At 48.9% G+C, this 14,018-nt stretch overlaps 1 protein-coding gene across 1 annotated transcript in view; it reads right to left on the reverse strand.

Moving 5' to 3' along the window:
• LOC129817763 (formin-like) overlaps positions 1-14,018 on the reverse strand; it is a 61,122-nt gene that overhangs the window by 10,264 nt on the left and 36,840 nt on the right. Inside the window, exons 13-15 of the mRNA XM_055873307.1 lie at positions 5,992-6,051; positions 5,729-5,849; positions 990-1,082 (exon numbers count right to left, since the gene is read on the reverse strand). Coding sequence (XP_055729282.1) covers positions 990-1,082; positions 5,729-5,849; positions 5,992-6,051 — 274 coding nt within the window. The remainder of the gene's footprint in view (positions 1-989; positions 1,083-5,728; positions 5,850-5,991; positions 6,052-14,018) is intronic.

Here is a 14,018-nt window from a genome sequence, read left to right on the forward strand (position 1 = left end):
TAACTACTGTTGTTATGTCACTATATTACTAACTACTGTTGTTATATCACTATATTACTAACTACTGTTGTTATGTCACTATATTACTAACTACTGTTGTTATGTCACTATACTACTAACTACTGTTGTTATGTCACTATACTACTAACTACTGTTGTTATGTCACTATACTACTAACTACTGTTGTTATGTCACTATACTACTAACTACTGTTGTTATGTGACTATACTACTAACTACTGTTGTTATGTCACTATACTACTAACTACTGTTGTTATGTCACTATACTACTAACTACTGTTGTTATGTCACTATACTATTGACTACTGTTGTTATGTCACTATATTACTAACTACTGTTGTTATGTCACTATACTACTAACTACTGTTGTTATGTCACTATACTACTAACTACTGGGGACTACTGTTGTTATGTCACTATACTACTAACTGCTGGGGACTACTGTTGTTATGTCACTATATTACTAACTACTGTTGTTATGTCACTATACTACTAACTACTGTTGTTATGTCACTATACTACTAACTACTGGGGACTACTGTTGTTATGTCACTATACTACTAACTGCTGGGGACTACTGTTGTTATGTCACTATATTACTAACTACTGTTGTTATGTCACTATACTACTAACTACTGTTGTTATGTCACTATACTACTAACTACTGTTGTTCTTTTACTAAACTACTAACTACTGTTGTTATGTCACTATACTACTAACTACTGTTGTTATGTCACTATACTACTAACTACTGGGGACTACTGTTGTTATGTCACTATACTACTAACTACTGGGGACTACTGTTGTTATGTCACTATACTACTAACTACTGTTGTTATGTCACTATACTACTAACTACTGTTGTTATGTCACTATACTACTAACTACTGGGGACTACTGTTGTTATGTCACTATACTACTGGCGACTACTGTTGTCCTCATTATTGCCCAGTGCTATTGGCTACTCACCATTCAGAACGAACGCCTCCATCTTGTCCTTAAAAGGCTGGAGGTGTTCGTCTGGAGAGCTGGAACACACCTTCTGAACATCTTTCTCACACACTGGAAAAACAGGAAAAACCTATATTGTTAGACTTCTCTCCAACACTTTTTCCAAATCATCACACAGTGACAGACGGACAGACAGAGAGGTAGCTTCAGTCAGCTCCACCTGTACCAGAGGCGAAGGTTATCGTTATGCTTTCCCTCTTTGATAACAACTGTTTAGACGCACCGATGAACATACAGCTGGCGGCAGCCGATATCTCTCTCTCTCTCTGTGGCTCCTAGACCTGTCCCTGTTCTGTTTGTTCCCTCTGGCTCACTGTTCGTCCAATCAGGGCATCACAGGAGAGCCAAAGGAGCCAGTCTCCAGGCCCAGTCATAATACAGCCTGCTGGGAGTCACGGTAACACACCCCCTCCCTCCTGTCCCCCACGCCACGCTCCATCATCACCACCCAGATAAAATTACAAAGAATACTGTTTTCATTGAGGATTTGTGTAAACTGTGGAGGCGGGTATCTTCATTGTGGCGAGTCTTTCTTTGCTTTGTTTGTTTTTCTCTCTTTTGTGCTGGAGAGGAGTTTGTTCTTGTCAGACTTGAAGAGGGTAATTCCGTCTCAGGTAAACAGAGGCCACATGCCTACTTGACATTAAAAGTGTACTGTAACTACGGCGTAGTAGTGAAGCAACTGTTTGACACAGCAAAACCAACGTAGCCTCTTCACACAGCCAACGTGGCAAAGTGAGACTAAATCAAACCCACTTTTTTGAGTTGTGTTTTTGGGTGATTTGTTTCAGGTTACAATTCTTCTGTGATAGGGCAGTCCCTCTTAGAGCTCTTGACCTGTGTGTCCAATCAGTGCTGCCACAAATATGTGATTTCCTTCCTGACAATGGAACAGCTTTTATTCAACACCCTAGGGATTTGACATGCTCGGTAAGGGTTGTTTTGACACTTAATGGAAACTCCTTCAGGAAAATATAACAACTACATTCAGAAATGTATTTTGCATGGGCACACACCCACGCAAAGTGAGTCATTCGTTTTGCTACGACAGTTCATATTTCCCAGCATAATGCTCTGGGATAAACGCCACCACCAAAAACCACTGTCCAACAACAATACAAGAAGGTGGAGAAGAGAGTAACACACACACACACACACACACACACCCACACACACACACACACACACACACACACACACACACACACACACACACACACACACACACACACACACACACACACACACACACACACACACACACACACACACACACACACACACTGACCGGAGCAAAACAAAAGCACGGTTCAATCCAGGCATGAGGGAGGTTCAAACAGCAGGACAAAAGGATCCTGAGATAGATGGAGAGATGTCACGGTGGTTGAGCGTCTCAGTGATAAGACCTAGCCATGTTGAGAGGTAGAGAAAGGAATCTGTGACACACATCTGGGGGCCACAGGGGATGCTGGGTGATACGGAGAAGCAGGGTAGAATAGCGTATCTCTGCAGAGCCCCAAACAGAAGATAAGGGGTGTGTGTAGGGTGTTCCGTGTGTGTGTGTGTGTGTGTGTGTGTGTGTGTAGGGCAGTCCGATTGGGTTGATAAGGAGTACCCCCCTCAGATTACATACGGACAGAGCAGCAATGTGAAGCCGTTCAGCTGGCAACATACAGTACAAAGATACGCAGGAGGAGGAGGAGGAGGAGGATGAGGAGCAAGATAGGGAGCAGGATGAGGAGGATGAGGAGGATGAGGAGCAGGATGAGGAGGAGGATGAGGAGGATGAGGAGCAGGATGGGGAGCAGGATGAGGAGGATGAGGAGGATGAGGAGCAGGAGGAGGAGGAGGATGAGGAGCAGGATGGGGAGGATGAGGAGGATGAGGAGCAGGATGGGGAGGATGAGGAGGATGAGGAGGATGAGGAGCAGGAGTAGGAGGAAGAAGATCAGGAGGAGGAGTAGGAAAAGGATCAGGATGAGGAGCAGGTAATATTAGGAGGATGAGGAGCAGAAGGAGCAGGCGGAGGATGAGGAGCAGGAGGAGGAGGAGGAGGAGGAGGAGGAGGAGGAGGAGGAGGAGGAGGCACAACACAGAGACATATCTGATGGGCAGGATAAGAGCTGTATCTGAAAGGCGCCAGGGCAGTATCACAGAGACTCCAAGAGAGACTCCAAAAAGTCTCCACACGACACTCATGCAGACTTGTACGTGTGTTCACACACGCATGCACATAAACAGTAACCTGAGAAATGTCCAAGCACACACACAATGGCAGAGAGAGTGAGCCATACATTGTCCTCAGGGCGACCATAGTTGGGGCAGGTTGGCTGGCATATGGGCTCACTTAAAGACATTCCAGGATCACTGAGGTGGAATAAAAGAGAGGAGGAGGAGAGGAACTCTTTTGTTCTGAAGCTGAGTGGACTGTGGAGGAGAGGAACTCTTATGTTCTGAAGCTGAGTGGACTGTGGAGGAGAGGAACTCTTATGTTCTGAAGCTGAGTGGACTGTGGAGGAGAGGAACTCTTTTGTTCAGAAGCTGAGTGGACTGTGGAGGAGAGGAACTCTTTTGTTCTGAAGCTGAGTGGACTGTGGAGGAGAGGAACTCTTATGTTCTGAAGCTGAGTGGACTGTGGAGGAGAGGAACTCTTTTGTTCTGAAGCTGAGTGGACTGTGGAGGAGAGGAACTCTTTTGTTCAGAAGCTGAGTGGACTGTGGAGGAGAGGAACTCTTATGTTCTGAAGCTGAGTGGACTGTGGAGGAGAGGAACTCTTTTGTTCTGAAGCTGAGTGGACTGTGGAGGAGAGGAACTCTTATGTTCTGAAGCTGAGTGGACTGTGGAGGAGAGGAACTCTTATGTTCTGAAGTTGAGTGGACTGTGGAGGAGAGGAACTCTTATGTTCTGAAGCTGAGTGGACTGTGGAGGAGAGGAACTCTTATGTTCTGAAGCTGAGTGGACTGTGGAGGAGAGGAACTCTTATGTTCTAAAGCTGAGTGGACTGTGGAGGAGAGGAACTCTTATGTTCTGAAGCTGAGTGGACTGTGGAGGAGAGGAACTCTTTTGTTCAGAAGCTGAGTGGACTGTGGAGGAGAGGAACTCTTTTGTTCTGAAGCTGAGTGGACTGTGGAGGAGAGGAACTCTTATGTTCTGAAGCTGAGTGGACTGTGGAGGAGAGGAACTCTTATGTTCTGAAGCTGAGTGGACTGTGGAGGAGAGGAACTCTTTTGTTCTGAAGCTGAGTGGACTGTGGAGGAGAGGAACTCTTTTGTTCAGAAGCTGAGTGGACTGTGGAGGAGAGGAACTCTTATGTTCTGAAGCTGAGTGGACTGTGGAGGAGAGGAACTCTTTTGTTCTGAAGCTGAGTGGACTGTGGAGGAGAGGAACTCTTATGTTCTGAAGCTGAGTGGACTGTGGAGGAGAGGAACTCTTATGTTCTGAAGTTGAGTGGACTGTGGAGGAGAGGAACTCTTATGTTCTGAAGCTGAGTGGACTGTGGAGGAGAGGAACTCTTATGTTCTGAAGCTGAGTGGACTGTGGAGGAGAGGAACTCTTATGTTCTGAAGCTGAGTGGACTGTGGAGGAGAGGAACTCTTATGTTCTGAAGCTGAGTGGACTGTGGAGGAGAGGAACTCTTTTGTTCAGAAGCTGAGTGGACTGTGGAGGAGAGGAACTCTTTTGTTCTGAAGCTGAGTGGACTGTGGAGGAGAGGAACTCTTATGTTCTGAAGCTGAGTGGACTGTGGAGGAGAGGAACTCTTTTGTTCTGAAGCTGAGTGGACTGTGGAGGAGAGGAACTCTTTTGTTCAGAAGCTGAGTGGACTGTGGAGGAGAGGAACTCTTATGTTCTGAAGCTGAGTGGACTGTGGAGGAGAGGAACTCTTTTGTTCTGAAGCTGAGTGGACTGTGGAGGAGAGGAACTCTTATGTTCTGAAGCTGAGTGGACTGTGGAGGAGAGGAACTCTTATGTTCTGAAGTTGAGTGGACTGTGGAGGAGAGGAACTCTTATGTTCTGAAGCTGAGTGGACTGTGGAGGAGAGGAACTCTTATGTTCTGAAGCTGAGTGGACTGTGGAGGAGAGGAACTCTTATGTTCTGAAGCTGAGTGGACTGTGGAGGAGAGGAACTCTTATGTTCTGAAGCTGAGTGGACTGTGGAGGAGAGGAACTCTTATGTTCTGAAGCTGAGTGGACTGTGGAGGAGAGGAACTCTTTTGTTCTGAAGCTGAGTGGACTGTGAGTCGGTCAAAGATGGTACTTTAGCATTCAAATAGGGTTTTTAAAATGGCTGCTGTGGCCAGTAATGGCTGACGGGAAACCATCCTTATTGCTGTGTGAATGAATGAACGAGGCCTGAGGAGAACAGAAGACTGCCAGACTGACTGTGTCTGAGGTTGCGGCTGTGAGGAATCTGAAGCAGCACTAACTACAGAGATAGAGTTACAGAGGCTGAAGGAGGCTCTCAAACACTAACACATAACACACTAACCTCAGAGTAACACCATTCCATTCACATAAATACAAAAAACATGCTGTCCCACTTTTCAATCAGTTATTCAAGTGGGTATTGTGATGCCTAAAAGACCTCTCACCATTGGTGGTGGATGAGGGGAGTTACTCTCTTACAATAGTGAGTTGAATGCCTGGAAAAGGACATTATCATCCAATCAATAATGAATAATGTATCATGATTCCACCACCTGTCAGGTCCCGTCTCAGCTGACTCAGCTCCTTGGTGATGTCTTCAAACTTGACCTGGGCGGCCAGGAACACATCCTGAGGCTCGGGGAGAGGGAAGACACTTCTCTCTGTCCCAGCGTTCTGGAAGAAAACAACAACATCAGAGTGACAACAACAACATCAGTGACAACAACAAAAGACAACACCAGAATGACCATAGACCAACCAAACCACCATAGATCAACTTTGTGTAAAAACGTTCATCAGAATAAAGTGACATTACCTCATCCAGGTTGCGGAGATAGTATGACACCACGTAGTCAACCAGACTGATTCGATTGTCCTGAAAAGAGGAAAGACACGACACATCAAAACGACATCAAACAGAATGTTAAAACAAACAACGCACAAAATCGAAAAAAAGAGCTCTGCAAACAAACTCCACATTTGTCTTCTGCCTCAAGTAGCCTAGAGGATAGAGAAGGTAGTCTAGTGGTTAGAGCAGGTAGTCTAGAGGTTAGAGCAGGTAGTCTAGAGGTTAGAGCAGGTAGCCTAGAGGAGAGAGCAGGTAGTCTAGTGGTTAGAGCAGGTAGTCTAGAGGATAGAGAAGGTAGTCTAGAGGATAGAGCAGGTAGTCTAGTGGATAGAGCAGGTAGTCTAGAGGATAGAGAAGGTAGTCTAGAGGATAAAGAAGGTAGTCTAGTAGTTAGAGCAGGTAGTCTAGTGGTTAGAGCAGGTAGTCTAGTGGTTAGAGCAGGTAGTCTAGTGGTTAGAGCAGGTAGCCTGGTGGTTAGAGCAGGTAGTCTAGTGGTTAGAACAGGTAGCCTGGTGGTTAGAGCAGGTAGCCTAGTGGTTAGAGCAGGTAGTCTAGTGGTTAGAGCAGGAAGCCTAATGGTTAGAGCAGGTAGTCTAGTGGTTAGAACAGGTAGCCTAGTGGTTAGAGCAGGTAGTCTAGTGGTTAGAACAGATAGCCTAGTGGTTAGAGCAGGTAGCCTAGAGGTTAGAGCAGGAAGCCTAGTGGTTAGAGCAGGTAGCCTAGTGGTTAGAGCAGGAAGTGTAGTGGTTAGAGCAGGTAGCCTAGTGGTTAGAGCAGGAAGTGCAGTGGTTAGAGCAGGTAGTCTAGAGGTTAGAGCAGGTAGTCTAGTGGGTAGAGCAGGTAGTCTAGTGGTTAGAAAAGGTAGCCTAGTGGTTAGAGCAGGTAGCCTAGTGGTTAGAGCAGGTAGCCTAGTGGTTAGAGCAGGTAGCCTAGTGGTTAGAGCAGGTAGCCTAGTGGTTAGAACAGGTAGCCTAGAGGTTAGAGCAGGTAGTCTAGTGGTTAGAGCAGGTAGCCTAGAGGTTAGAGCAGGTAGCCTAGAGGTTAGACCAGGTAGCCTAGTGGTTAGAGCAGGCAGGCTAGTGGTTAGAGCAACTAGCCTAGTGGTTAGAACAGGTAGCCTAGAGGTTAGAGCAGGTAGTCTAGTGGTTAGAGCAGGTAGCCTAGAGGTTAGAGCAGGTAGCCTAGAGGTTAGACCAGGTAGTCTGGTGGTTAGAGCAGGTAGCCTAGAGGTTAGAGCAAGTAACCTAGTGGTTAGACCAGGTAGCCTAGAGGTTAGAGCAGGTAGCCTAGTGGTTAGAGCAGGTAGCCAGGTGGTTAGAGCAGGTAACCTAGTGGTTAGAGCAGGTAGCCTGGTGGTTAGAGCAGGTAGCCTAGTGGTTAGATCACGTAGCCTAGTGGTTAGAGCAGGTAGCCTGGTGGTTAGAGCAGGTAGCCTGGTGGTTAGAGCAGGTGGCCTAGTGTTTAGAGCAGGTAGGCTACTGGTTAGAGCAGGTAGCCTGGTGGTTAGAGCAGGTAGCCTAGTGGTTAGAGCAGGTAGCCTGGTGGTTAGAGCAGGTAGCCTGGTGGTTAGAGCAGGTGGCCTAGTGTTTAGAGCAGGTAACCTAGTGGTTAGAGCAGGTAGCCTGGTGGTTAGAGCAGGTAGCCTAGTGGTTAGAGCAGGTAGCCTGGTGGTTAGAGCAGGTAGTCTAGTGGTTAGAGCAGGTAGCCTTGTGGCTAGAGCAGGTAGTCTAGTGGTTAGAGCAGGTAGTCTAGTGGTTAGAGCAGGTAGCCTAGTGGTTAGAGCAGGCAGGCTAGTGGTTAGAGCAACTAGCCTAGTGGTTAGAACAGGTAGCCTAGAGGTTAGAGCAGGTAGTCTAGTGGTTAGAGCAGGTAGCCTAGAGGTTAGAGCAGGTAGCCTAGAGGTTAGACCAGGTAGTCTGGTGGTTAGAGCAGGTAGCCTAGAGGTTAGAGCAAGTAACCTAGTGGTTAGACCAGGTAGCCTAGAGGTTAGAGCAGGTAGCCTAGTGGTTAGAGCAGGTAGCCAGGTGGTTAGAGCAGGTAACCTAGTGGTTAGAGCAGGTAGCCTGGTGGTTAGAGCAGGTAGCCTAGTGGTTAGATCACGTAGCCTAGTGGTTAGAGCAGGTAGCCTGGTGGTTAGAGCAGGTAGCCTGGTGGTTAGAGCAGGTGGCCTAGTGTTTAGAGCAGGTAGGCTACTGGTTAGAGCAGGTAGCCTGGTGGTTAGAGCAGGTAGCCTAGTGGTTAGAGCAGGTAGCCTGGTGGTTAGAGCAGGTAGCCTGGTGGTTAGAGCAGGTGGCCTAGTGTTTAGAGCAGGTAACCTAGTGGTTAGAGCAGGTAGCCTGGTGGTTAGAGCAGGTAGCCTAGTGGTTAGAGCAGGTAGCCTGGTGGTTAGAGCAGGTAGTCTAGTGGTTAGAGCAGGTAGCCTTGTGGCTAGAGCAGGTAGTCTAGTGGTTAGAGCAGGTAGTCTAGTGGTTAGAGCAGGTAGCCTAGTGGTTAGAGCAGGCAGGCTAGTGGTTAGAGCAGCTAGCCTAGTGGTTAGAACAGGTAGCCTAGAGGTTAGAGCAGGTAGTCTAGTGGTTAGAGCAGGTAGCCTAGAGGTTAGAGCAGGTAGCCTAGAGGTTAGACCAGGTAGTCTGGTGGTTAGAGCAGGTAGCCTAGAGGTTAGAGCAAGTAACCTAGTGGTTAGACCAGGTAGCCTAGAGGTTAGAGCAGGTAGCCTAGTGGTTAGAGCAGGTAGCCTGGTGGTTAGAGCAGGTAACCTAGTGGTTAGAGCAGGTAGCCTGGTGGTTAGAGCAGGTAGCCTAGTGGTTAGAGCACGTAGCCTAGAGGTTAGAGCAGGTAGTCTCGTGGTTAGAGCAGGTAGGCTACTGGTTAGAGCAAGTAGTCTAGTGGTTAGAGCAGGTAGCCTAGTGGTTAGAGCAGGTAGCCTAGTGGTTAGAGCAGGTAGCCTAGTGGTTAGAGCAGGTAGCCTAGAGGTTAGAGCAGGTGGCCTAGTGGTTAGACCAGGTAGCCTAGAGGTTAGAGCAGGTAGCCTAGTGGTTAGAGCAGGTAGCCAGGTGGTTAGAGCAGGTAACCTAGTGGTTAGAGCAGGTAGCCTGGTGGTTAGAGCAGGTAGCCTAGTGGTTAGATCACGTAGCCTAGTGGTTAGAGCAGGTAGCCTGGTGGTTAGAGCAGGTAGCCTGGTGGTTAGAGCAGGTGGCCTAGTGTTTAGAGCAGGTAGGCTACTGGTTAGAGCAGGTAGCCTGGTGGTTAGAGCAGGTAGCCTAGTGGTTAGAGCAGGTAGCCTGGTGGTTAGAGCAGGTAGCCTGGTGGTTAGAGCAGGTGGCCTAGTGTTTAGAGCAGGTAACCTAGTGGTTAGAGCAGGTAGCCTGGTGGTTAGAGCAGGTAGCCTAGTGGTTAGAGCAGGTAGCCTTGTGGTTAGAGCAGGTAGTCTAGTGGTTAGAGCAGGTAGCCTTGTGGCTAGAGCAGGTAGTCTAGTGGTTACAGCAGGTAGTCTAGTGGTTAGAGCAGCTAGTCTAGTGGTTAGAGTAGGTAGTCTAGTGGTTAGAGCAGGTAGCCTAGAGGTTACAGCAGGTAGTCTAGTGGTTAGAGCAGGTAGCCTAGAGGTTAGAGCAAGAAGCCTAGTGGTTAGAGCAGGTAGCCTAGACGTTAGAGCAGGTAGCCTAGTGGTTAGAACAGGTAGCCAATAGGTTAGAGCAGGTAGCCTAGAGGTTAGAGCAGGTAGCCTAGTTTTTAGAGCAGGTAGCCTAGTGGTTAGAGCAGATAGCCTAGTGGTTAGAGCAGGTAGCCTAGTGGTTAGAGCAGGAAGCCTAGTGGTTAGAGGCAGGTAGTCTAGTGGTTAGAGCAGGAAGCCTAGTGGTTAGAGCAGGTAGTCTAGTGGTCAGAGCAGGAAGTGTAGTGGTTAGAGCAGGTAGTCTAGTGGTTAGAGCAGGTAGCCTAGTGGTTAGAGCAGGTAGCCTAGTGGTTAGAGCAGGTAGCCTAGTGGTTAGAGCAGGTAGCCTAGTGGTTAGAGCAGGTAGCCTAGTGGTTAGAGGCAGGTAGCCTAGTGGTTAGAGCAGGTAGCCTAGAGGTTAGAGCAGGTAGCCTTGTGGTTAGAGCAGGTAGCCTAGTGGTTAGAGCAGGTAGTCTAGTGGTTAGAGCAGGACGTGTAGTGGTTAGAGCAGGTAGCCTAGTGGTTAGAGCAGGTAGTCTAGTGGTTAGAGCAGGTAGTCTAGTGGTTAGAGCAGGTAGTCTAGTGGGTAGAGCAGGTAGTCTAGTGGTTAGAGCAGGTAGCCTAGTGGTTAGAGCATGTAGTCTAGTGGTTAGAGCAGGTAGCCTAGTGGTTAGAGCAGGTAGCCTAGTGGTTAGAGGCAGGTAGCCTAGTGGTTAGAGCAGGTAGCCTAGAGGTTAGAGCAGGTAGTCTAGTGGTTAGAGCAGGTAGCCTAGTGGTTAGAGCAAGTAGTCTAGTGGTTAGAGCAGGTAGCCTAGTGGTTAGAGCAGGTAGCCTAGTGGTTAGAGCAGGTAGCCTAGTGGTTAGAGCAGGTAGCCTAGTGGTTAGAGCAGGTAGCCTAAGGGTTAGAGCAGGTAGGCTAGTGGTTAGAGCAGGTAGCCTAGTGGTTAGAGCAGGTAGCCTAGAGGTTAGAGCAGGTAGTCTAGTGGTTAGAGCAGGTAGCCTACTGGTTAGAGCAAGTAGTCTAGTGGTTAGAGCAGGTAGCCTAGTGGTTAGAGCAGGTAGCCTAGTGGTTAGAGCAGGTAGCCTAGTGGTTAGAGCAGGTAGCCTAGAGGTTAGAGCAGGTAGCCTAGTGGTTAGAGCAGAGCCTGGTGGTTAGAGCAGGTAACCTAGTGGTTAGAGCAGGTAGCCTGGTGGTTAGAGCAGGTAGCCTAGTGGTTAGAGCATGTAGCCTAGAGGTTAGAGCAGGTAGTCTAGTGGTTAGAGCAGGTAGCCTACTGGTTAGAGCAAGTAGTCTAGTGGTTAGAGCAGGTAGCCTAGTGGTTAGAGCAGGTAGCCTGGTGGTTAGAGCAGGTAGCCTAGTGGTTAGAGCAGGTAGCCTGGTGGTTAGAGCAGGTAGCCTAGTGGTTAGAGCACGTAGCCTAGAGGTTAGAGCAGGTAGTCTCGTGGTTAGAGCAGGTAGGCTACTGGTTAGAGCAAGTAGTCTAGTGGTTAGAGCAGGTAGCCTAGTGGTTAGAGCAGGTAGCCTAGTGGTTAGAGCAGGTAGCCTAGTGGTTAGAGCAGGTAGCCTAGAGGTTAGAGCAGGTGGCCTAGTGGTTAGACCAGGTAGCCTAGAGGTTAGAGCAGGTAGCCTAGTGGTTAGAGCAGGTAGCCAGGTGGTTAGAGCAGGTAACCTAGTGGTTAGAGCAGGTAGCCTGGTGGTTAGAGCAGGTAGCCTAGTGGTTAGATCACGTAGCCTAGTGGTTAGAGCAGGTAGCCTGGTGGTTAGAGCAGGTAGCCTGGTGGTTAGAGCAGGTGGCCTAGTGTTTAGAGCAGGTAGGCTACTGGTTAGAGCAGGTAGCCTGGTGGTTAGAGCAGGTAGCCTAGTGGTTAGAGCAGGTAGCCTGGTGGTTAGAGCAGGTAGCCTGGTGGTTAGAGCAGGTGGCCTAGTGTTTAGAGCAGGTAACCTAGTGGTTAGAGCAGGTAGCCTGGTGGTTAGAGCAGGTAGCCTAGTGGTTAGAGCAGGTAGCCTGGTGGTTAGAGCAGGTAGTCTAGTGGTTAGAGCAGGTAGCCTTGTGGCTAGAGCAGGTAGTCTAGTGGTTAGAGCAGGTAGTCTAGTGGTTAGAGCAGGTAGCCTAGTGGTTAGAGCAGGCAGGCTAGTGGTTAGAGCAACTAGCCTAGTGGTTAGAACAGGTAGCCTAGAGGTTAGAGCAGGTAGTCTAGTGGTTAGAGCAGGTAGCCTAGAGGTTAGAGCAGGTAGCCTAGAGGTTAGACCAGGTAGTCTGGTGGTTAGAGCAGGTAGCCTAGAGGTTAGAGCAAGTAACCTAGTGGTTAGACCAGGTAGCCTAGAGGTTAGAGCAGGTAGCCTAGTGGTTAGAGCAGGTAGCCAGGTGGTTAGAGCAGGTAACCTAGTGGTTAGAGCAGGTAGCCTGGTGGTTAGAGCAGGTAGCCTAGTGGTTAGATCACGTAGCCTAGTGGTTAGAGCAGGTAGCCTGGTGGTTAGAGCAGGTAGCCTGGTGGTTAGAGCAGGTGGCCTAGTGTTTAGAGCAGGTAGGCTACTGGTTAGAGCAGGTAGCCTGGTGGTTAGAGCAGGTAGCCTAGTGGTTAGAGCAGGTAGCCTGGTGGTTAGAGCAGGTAGCCTGGTGGTTAGAGCAGGTGGCCTAGTGTTTAGAGCAGGTAACCTAGTGGTTAGAGCAGGTAGCCTGGTGGTTAGAGCAGGTAGCCTAGTGGTTAGAGCAGGTAGCCTGGTGGTTAGAGCAGGTAGTCTAGTGGTTAGAGCAGGTAGCCTTGTGGCTAGAGCAGGTAGTCTAGTGGTTAGAGCAGGTAGTCTAGTGGTTAGAGCAGGTAGCCTAGTGGTTAGAGCAGGCAGGCTAGTGGTTAGAGCAGCTAGCCTAGTGGTTAGAACAGGTAGCCTAGAGGTTAGAGCAGGTAGTCTAGTGGTTAGAGCAGGTAGCCTAGAGGTTAGAGCAGGTAGCCTAGAGGTTAGACCAGGTAGTCTGGTGGTTAGAGCAGGTAGCCTAGAGGTTAGAGCAAGTAACCTAGTGGTTAGACCAGGTAGCCTAGAGGTTAGAGCAGGTAGCCTAGTGGTTAGAGCAGGTAGCCTGGTGGTTAGAGCAGGTAACCTAGTGGTTAGAGCAGGTAGCCTGGTGGTTAGAGCAGGTAGCCTAGTGGTTAGAGCACGTAGCCTAGAGGTTAGAGCAGGTAGTCTCGTGGTTAGAGCAGGTAGGCTACTGGTTAGAGCAAGTAGTCTAGTGGTTAGAGCAGGTAGCCTAGTGGTTAGAGCAGGTAGCCTAGTGGTTAGAGCAGGTAGCCTAGTGGTTAGAGCAGGTAGCCTAGAGGTTAGAGCAGGTGGCCTAGTGGTTAGACCAGGTAGCCTAGAGGTTAGAGCAGGTAGCCTAGTGGTTAGAGCAGGTAGCCAGGTGGTTAGAGCAGGTAACCTAGTGGTTAGAGCAGGTAGCCTGGTGGTTAGAGCAGGTAGCCTAGTGGTTAGATCACGTAGCCTAGTGGTTAGAGCAGGTAGCCTGGTGGTTAGAGCAGGTAGCCTGGTGGTTAGAGCAGGTGGCCTAGTGTTTAGAGCAGGTAGGCTACTGGTTAGAGCAGGTAGCCTGGTGGTTAGAGCAGGTAGCCTGGTGGTTAGAGCAGGTGGCCTAGTGTTTAGAGCAGGTAACCTAGTGGTTAGAGCAGGTAGCCTGGTGGTTAGAGCAGGTAGCCTAGTGGTTAGAGCAGGTAGCCTTGTGGTTAGAGCAGGTAGTCTAGTGGTTAGAGCAGGTAGCCTTGTGGCTAGAGCAGGTAGTCTAGTGGTTACAGCAGGTAGTCTAGTGGTTAGAGCAGCTAGTCTAGTGGTTAGAGTAGGTAGTCTAGTGGTTAGAGCAGGTAGCCTAGAGGTTACAGCAGGTAGTCTAGTGGTTAGAGCAGGTAGCCTAGAGGTTAGAGCAAGTAGCCTAGTGGTTAGAGCAGGTAGCCTAGACGTTAGAGCAGGTAGCCTAGTGGTTAGAACAGGTAGCCAATAGGTTAGAGCAGGTAGCCTAGAGGTTAGAGCAGGTAGCCTAGTTTTTAGAGCAGGTAGCCTAGTGGTTAGAGCAGATAGCCTAGTGGTTAGAGCAGGTAGCCTAGTGGTTAGAGCAGGAAGCCTAGTGGTTAGAGGCAGGTAGTCTAGTGGTTAGAGCAGGAAGCCTAGTGGTTAGAGCAGGTAGTCTAGTGGTCAGAGCAGGAAGTGTAGTGGTTAGAGCAGGTAGTCTAGTGGTTAGAGCAGGTAGTCTAGTGGTTAGAGCAGGTAGTCTAGTGGTTAGAGCAGGTAGTCTAGTGGGTAGAGCAGGTAGTCTAGTGGTTAGAGCAGGTAGCCTAGTGGTTAGAGCAGGTAGCCTAGTGG

This window comes from Salvelinus fontinalis, chromosome 20 (assembly GCF_029448725.1).
Source record: "Salvelinus fontinalis isolate EN_2023a chromosome 20, ASM2944872v1, whole genome shotgun sequence".
Taxonomy (NCBI): Eukaryota; Metazoa; Chordata; class Actinopteri; order Salmoniformes; family Salmonidae; genus Salvelinus; species Salvelinus fontinalis.